The sequence below is a fragment of the Echinops telfairi genome, unplaced genomic scaffold (assembly GCF_000313985.2).
Source record: "Echinops telfairi isolate 266 unplaced genomic scaffold, ASM31398v2 ScPeMD7_18;HRSCAF=68, whole genome shotgun sequence".
Classification (NCBI taxonomy): Eukaryota; Metazoa; Chordata; class Mammalia; order Afrosoricida; family Tenrecidae; genus Echinops; species Echinops telfairi.
The window spans coordinates 921527-928573 of NW_022103915.1; the positions used below are offsets into that span (position 1 = coordinate 921527).

The 7047-nt window shown below is 66.3% G+C and overlaps 1 protein-coding gene across 1 annotated transcript in view; it reads right to left on the reverse strand.

Moving 5' to 3' along the window:
• Positions 1-258: 258 nt before the first annotated feature.
• KIF26A (kinesin family member 26A) overlaps positions 259-7047 on the reverse strand; it is a 34246-nt gene continuing 27457 nt past the window's right edge. Inside the window, exons 8-17 of the mRNA XM_004699129.2 lie at positions 6668-6930; positions 6401-6584; positions 5606-5771; positions 5291-5450; positions 4517-4968; positions 2127-4393; positions 1124-1329; positions 1016-1036; positions 722-872; positions 259-553 (exon numbers count right to left, since the gene is read on the reverse strand). Coding sequence (XP_004699186.1) covers positions 372-553; positions 722-872; positions 1016-1036; positions 1124-1329; positions 2127-4393; positions 4517-4968; positions 5291-5450; positions 5606-5771; positions 6401-6584; positions 6668-6930 — 4052 coding nt within the window. The 3' untranslated portion in view covers positions 259-371. The remainder of the gene's footprint in view (positions 554-721; positions 873-1015; positions 1037-1123; positions 1330-2126; positions 4394-4516; positions 4969-5290; positions 5451-5605; positions 5772-6400; positions 6585-6667; positions 6931-7047) is intronic.

Sequence of the window (7047 nt, forward strand, 5' to 3'; positions counted from 1 at the left end):
CCTGCAGACCCCAGTGCCGGTACCACTGCCCAGTTCCTGCAGGGCCAGGGCCAGGGCCCCCATGCAGCCAGCCTACTGGTGCCCCGGTTCTTAGCACCAAAGCAAAAAGGAGAACCAAGCTCCCAGGTACAAGGCACTTGTGTTGTGTTCAGTGGCGGCAGCCTCCTGGCTCACTTTCTTTCTCTCTCTCTCTCTCTCTCTCTCTCTCTCCCTTCCTCCTCACAGCTCTGCCAGCTCCCACTCCCCCACACTCCACATCTCTCCTAGCCCCTGGCCCTGCATCCTCATCCCTCCAACCCTGCCACATCCTTGGCCCTCTCCACTCTCATTCGCGCACCCCTGCACACCCCCTCCTGCTGGCAGCCCCGGCCTCAGACGTCCACCTCCTGCGAGCCTGAGGTGGCAGCGGGGGCGGTGACGCTGACGTCAAAGCAGGTGACCATCATGACGTGGGCCTTGCACAGGTTGACACACTGCTCCAGGGCAGCCGTGGCATGCTCCAGGGCCATCAGGTACTCAGCCGACTCGGGTTCCAGCTCCGGGGCCACCTCAACTGTTGGGGGATAGACACAGATCAGGCCCAGCTCCGGCAGCCAGCCTGCCTGGTTTGCACTCTCTGTCACGTGGGACAGGGTGCTCTCCCATGCTCATGACCGGCGGGACTCAGAGGGGGAGCACCACTGGGGCTCGGCAGGGGGGGTGGGGGACAGGTGACACTCACACTGCTCCAGCCAGCGGCCCCGCTCCACCATCAGCCTGCCCTGTGTCTCCGCCAGCTCCTGGCACAACCATTCACGCCGTGCCCGCACCTCCCGCAGCCTCTGCAGCCTGCGTTCCGATAGCCGCAGCCGGGTGCCCATGCTGGCCGGGCCCTAGGGACATGACATCAGGGCTCACTGCTGTGACCAGAGTCCCAGCCCTGGCCCCAGCACCCCGCTGGGTTACAGTGGGGCCAAGGCTCCCACTGGGGACGCCCCCACCTTGTGAAGGGGGGCAGAGAACTGGGCTTTTGTACCTTCTCCAGATCCAGAGAGGCCTGCAGACAAGAAGAGCAGGGTCAGTAGGGTTGCCAGGCCCCCAGCCCCCCTTCCCACTGCCCGCCCCAGTGCACACAGCCCCTCACCTCAGAGGGGTCCTCTCGAGAGGCTGCCCGGTGCCGCTGCAATCGCTGAACGTCGTCGATCTCATACACCTTGATCTCAAAAGGTTCTTTCCGAGGGCCAGCCAGGGGCGGCGGCAGGTCCACCCACTGCCCCGAGACACTGGGCTTCCGGCCCAGAGCAGCAGCATCGGGCAGTGGCGCGGGAATCAGTCGCCGGCGCTGTTGACCTGGGGCAGACAAAGCAGGGAGGGGGCAGGTGACCTCAGGGGGCCCAGGTTCATGCCCCTCCATCCACTTGGACCCCTCAGCTCTACCCACCAGCCGCACTCCTGTGGGGCCACCCCACACCCACCCTGCTGCCCTGGTCCTGAGTTAACTGTTACCTACCCCACCCCCACGTTCCCTTCTGTCCCGTCCTGGACCCAATGGCCCCAGCCCAGTTTCTGCCTTAACCCTGCTTTCCCTCCAGCCCATGGACCCAGAACTGAGGTTCTGGATACAGGCAGGAGTCGTGCTGTCTGAGGGCCAGCCAGCCAGGGCACAGTGGGGCTCATCTCATACCAACCATTTCTGTGTCTCTGGGTAATCCCATATGGGCTGCTCCCACGGGGAGGGGCCAGCCTTGAGCAGCTGGACGCTGAGTGCCCTGAAAGCTGCTCAGCCGGTGGCCTGGACCCTCCACAGACAACTGTGTGCACACATCTCCCACGGAAGCACTGCACCTGTCTTACAGGCTGATACACTACAGAGTGCGGTGGTAGCTGAGGTGCAGTTCAAACCCAACAGCCGATCCTTGGGAGAAAGGGGAGGCTATCTGCTCTCCTAAAGATTTACAGCCTCAAAAACTCACATGGGCGGTTCTAGCCTGTTGATAAGCTCCCCAAGCATGGAAACCAACCCGATGGCCATGAGTCTGGTTCTCTGGGGGGATGGCACAGCCCCCAGGGAAGGCCCTGCATGCTCCCATCCCTAGGTCCTGTGAGCCTAAGGAGGGTGGTGGGCTGCGCTCAGAGAGCAGGCTCACCTGTAGCCCTCCTCCTGGGGGACCTGAGGCTGCGGGCGCGGGCGCCCGGGGAGGCAGCCCCGCTCTCGCTCATGGAGTCGGGGGCCGAGGAAGCGCTGCCCGTGGCCTCACTGTCTCGGATCATGCTCTCATAGCCGCTGCTGCCCCCGCTGTGATAGAAGAGGGCCGTGCGTCCCATGGCGGGGGGCAGGTCCCCGCTCAGCACACTGCTGTTGTCGCTGCCCTGCCCGCTGCTGTAGCGCTGCGGCCGCCGGGGCGCGGTCACCTTGCTGTAGGGTGAGGGCAGGGCTGGGGCGCCAGGCAAACCCCCATGCACGCCGCTGTCCTGGCTGCCCTCTGAGTCGGTCAGGCCCCAGGAGGGGCCGCTGGGAAGGGGTGCCCCGCCGCCGCCTGCCAGCTCCTGGACCCAGCTGTGGGCAGCCCGCAGTGCCTGCTTGGTGCCCATGACAGTGCCCCGGCTGGCCTTGGCTCCGGCACTGGGTGCCCCCCGGGAGGCTGCCCGGGGGCCCACCACAGAGCCACCCGGTGGCCTGCTCGTCCCTGTGGGGGCCAGCGACCTCACGGAGGCACTGAGCATTCTCGACCCACTGGCCGCCAGGCTGCGACCACTGGCCGCCAGGTTGCGACCCTTGCCTCCTGCAACTGGGGGCTTAGAAGTTCCGACACCCTTGGCTGGGCTGCCCCTGCAGGGGGGAACGGGGCCTGGCATGGGACTCCCAGACATTGCCCCCAGCCTGGGCATGGCCCTGCCCGGCCGCCCCACAGGCTCCCTGGCCCTGCTGCCGCCTTGAACCGGGCCCTCGGGCCTCTCCAGCCATGCAGGCCCGGGCAACCGGTGTGTGGTTTCAACCTTGCCAGGCCGCACCTTCAGGCTGGCTGTGGCTCGGGGGGCGGGGTGGTCGCCCCTGCCACCAGGCCTGACCTCCTCTTCCCCTCGGAGGGCAGGGGCCACGGCAGTCCTGGAGATGCCCACCGCTGGGCCAGGGGCCTGGGCTGGGCTGTTCTTTGGCTCCAGGCTGGACTTGCGCACTGGTGGGGCTGGGGGCCCCATCCCGCCAGGCCTCGGGAGGGGCGTGCCCTTGGGGGGAGTGGTCCTCTTGCTAGGGGCAGCTTTAAGGCTGCCCAAAGCGGCTGTGGCCTCAGCGGGCCTGTCACCACAGGACGGGGAGGGTGTGGTCACACCCAGCGTGGTGGCCCCCCGCCGCAGTGGCGGGATGCGTGCCTCAGGTTTCCGGACCGCTCTGGCCGCTACCTCACATCCATCTACCACCCTCTGCACACGAGGCAGAGCCTGCGCTTGGGGCAGCCATGGGGAGGGCAGGGTTGGGGCAGAGGCCACAGGAACAGCATCGGTCTTGTAGGTCCGGAGCAGCCAAGGGTCCTCAGACAGGCCCTCAGACCCGGGGGCGCCCTGGCCACCCATGGCTGTGGTCCTGGTCTTCCGTGGAAGGCTGGAATGGATGGTGTGTGCCGGGGGTGGCCGCCCTGGGGACCCAGTCCAGGACTCTCTTCCAGCCCCAGAGGGGGTCTCAGAAACCGTCTCAACCCCTGGGGAGGCCTGGGCTGGGCTGTCTGATGTGTCCTCTGAGCAGCCTTCCAGAATGTGGGGGGCCTGGGGGTCTGGCCCTGCCAGCAAGTCCGGGCTGGACCTGAAGGGTGGCTGCGGTGAGAGGCCTGGGCTGTCTGAGGTACAGACGCTGGCCTCGCTGAGCCGGGAGCTGTCGGAGCCATGGCGGCCCCCGCAGGTCCAGGCCGGGGCCTCCTGGGGCCAGCTGGGGGCAGCGGCTCCTTGTGCTGAGGTGTATGCATCGAACTCATCGTTGATGCTGCTGATGATGCTAACAGGCCGGGAGCCCGAGGCCAGGGCCTGCAGGGAACAGTCGCTGCCCAAACTGACCAGGCTGGCAGGCCGGGCGCCCAGTGGCAGCTCCTCCACCACTGTGAACACCAGCTCGTCCTCGCCGTTGAGCTCCACCGGCTGCTGCACCGTCACTGTGGCGGTCAGCAGGCCGCGGTCCAGGCAGCGGCTTCGAGCCGACAGAGGGGGGCAGCCCGCAGGAGGGGTCCTCACAGCGCCCCCCCCTCCGGGGTCCCCTCCCCCAGGCTCCTCTGGCCACGGGGTTAGAGCGGGCTCTGGGCTGGGCAACTCAGGCCTGAGGCCACTGTCCTTTCTCTGGTCTCCCTGGGGGCCGGCAGCCTTCTTGGGGGACGCTGTTTCAGGGGGCGGGGCCTTCCTGGGGGACGGGGTCTCCAAAGGCGGGGCCTTCCTGGGGGACGGGGTCTCCAAAGGCGGGGCCTTCCTGGGGGACGGGGTCTCCAAAGGCGGGGCCTTCCTGGGGGACGGGGTCTCCAAAGGCGGGGCCTTCCTGGGGGACGGGGTCTCCAAAGGCGGGGCCTTCCTGGGGGACGGGGTCTCCAAAGGCGGGGCCTTCCTGGCAGTGCGAGCAGGGCTGGCAGGGGGCGGCGGGGGCCCCTCACTGCCGTCAATGAACTCCAGCCGCTCCTGCAGCTCCGCGAAGGTGCTACAGCGGAAGTGGTCTGAGTCGGCGTCCCAGGGCCCCTCTGAAGGTCGGCGGCGGCCCAGCGAAGGGATGATGGGCACACAGTCCGGGGGTCCTTCGTTGTCCGTGAGCTCCCGGTCGGACAGCGCTGCCCCGCCGGGCCCCACGTAGATGACGGTGTCACATGACTGCTCGCTGCTGGACGAGTAGTCGGGCTCTCCGGGTGCCCGGTGCTCGGGGTCCGGGGCCGCAGTGCGCGGGAGGCAGGGGCGCAGGGCAGGAGGGCGGCGGCAGCGGCCCTCCTCGCAGGAGCTCTCACCGCCTGATGAGCTGGACGCGTACTGCGGGGGGTAGTGGGGGCGGTCAGTGACCTATGTTCCCTCCACGGTGTTCTCCCACCCTCCAGCTCCTGTCAGGGCCGGCTCCTGTCCCCTTGTGCCCACAGCTAGCAGGGACACTGGTAGTCATCTGCACATGACGGCCGCCACCATGCAAGAAGGCCGCATCGCGGTGGACAGGGATCAGCGCCCTGGGGAGGACACGAGCCCACTGCCGACGGCCACTCGCGGCCTAAGAGGGGCAGGTGAGGCGTGAATACATAGATTACCCTCGCAGCCTGTGCCCGCGGTGCCTTACACCGTCAGGACCCTGCGACACACTGACCTTGGTCTTCTTCCTGCGCAGGCGCAGAATGCGCGCAGCCAGCTGCAGGGTGCTGAGCGTCTCGGCATGGTGGGATGGAGAGTCAGACACGTGCGCGATCATGGTGGCCCGGCAGGTGGTGGTCAAGGACTCTCGGAGCAGCATGGTCAGCCTGTGGTCCCTGGGGGTGGCAGGCAGGGCGGGGGTCCCAGCTAGAGCCAGTCCTGCAGACTCTGGTCTGCACCATCACTGCCTCCCCTTCCCTGAGCCCTGACCCCGCCACACTGGGCTAGCAGGGACCCAGCTCCCCAGCCATCCCTGGGGCCCACCCCTCACCTGTAGGGCACGTGCTTGGCTCCATTGACCAGGGCCAAGATGACACTGCCCAGGGCGGGCAGGGACAGACACAGGGGGCCCCCAGTGGCATCCCCACCCTGGCTGGAAGTCACTGCCTCACAGCTGCCCAGGTCGATGAGGTGCAGGCGGCTCCGGCCCCCAGACACTGTGACAGAAGGACCCACAGTGAGAGGGGCCACCAGCGTGGACAGCAGCCAGGCCCCCCAGGCAAGAACTTCTCGCAGGAAGGGGGTGGGGAATGTGGGTCTTCTCTCAAGTCATCGCCACCTGTGCACACCCATCCCATTCATGCACATACACCACTGTGTGCCAACTCACACCACCCTGAACACTCACCCATTTCATGCACACCCCACGCTGCACACACACACTACCCTGCATACACACACTGCCTGTGCACTCACCCCATTTCATGCACACACCCCACGCAGCACACACGCACTACCCTGCATACACACACTACCTGTGCACTCACCCCATTTCATGCACACACACCACCTGTGTGCCCACTCACACCACCCCGTAACTCACACCACCTATGCACACCCACCCCATTTCATGCACACATACTGCTCATGTGTACACATAATTATACCACCCTGCACATACACCTCCCTTTAGGCACACACACCATTTGTGTGTGCACACACACTGTACTGCACACAGATACTGCCTCACACACACACACCATCCTACAGCCATACCAACTGCACATCCACACACACCACCCATGCATACACAGATACAGACCACCCACACATAGGGCACACTTACTCCCACCGTGGCCGAATTTCTGCATGCAGTACTGGTAGACGTGCAGTGTGAACAGCAGGTGGGAGCTACCCCGCGCCTCCTCGCCACAGGCCAGGCGACTGAAACTGCGTGCAGCCAGGGCTGCGTCCAGGTAGAAGGCTGCCCTTTCTGCGTTGGGCGCCCGCAGCTCACTCTGGTTCTGGAGCTGCAGTGGGTAGCGAGCGGGTCAGCCTTGTGGGTGGGCGCCCCACCCACGGTCATGTCCCACATGCCCCAGAATAGGCATACCTGCGCCCCGCATACAGGGTCCTCCCGCAGGTACACGCCAGGGGACTGTGTGTCCTGGAGACTGCCCGACGCCAGGTCGGCCAGCAGGTCGCGCAGGCTCTGGTCGCGGCCGCACACCTCCACGGCTGAGACGCGCACCGAGAAGCGCGTACCCGTGCGCTCCTTGCGTTCGTGGATCAGCTTGAAGAGCCAGGAGATGGCACAGGGCGCGACGCCCAGGCTCTGTGGCGAGCTGTCCCTCCCGATCATGGTATACGACTGACCTGGGGGTCATGAGTGTCAGCATCCAGCAAGGAGCCTGCCTAAGCTTTTCCACGCGCCTTCTCCCCAAGCCCCAGCCACCCCGATGGGGCCAGGCCCTCCCTCCCCTCCAGAGACCG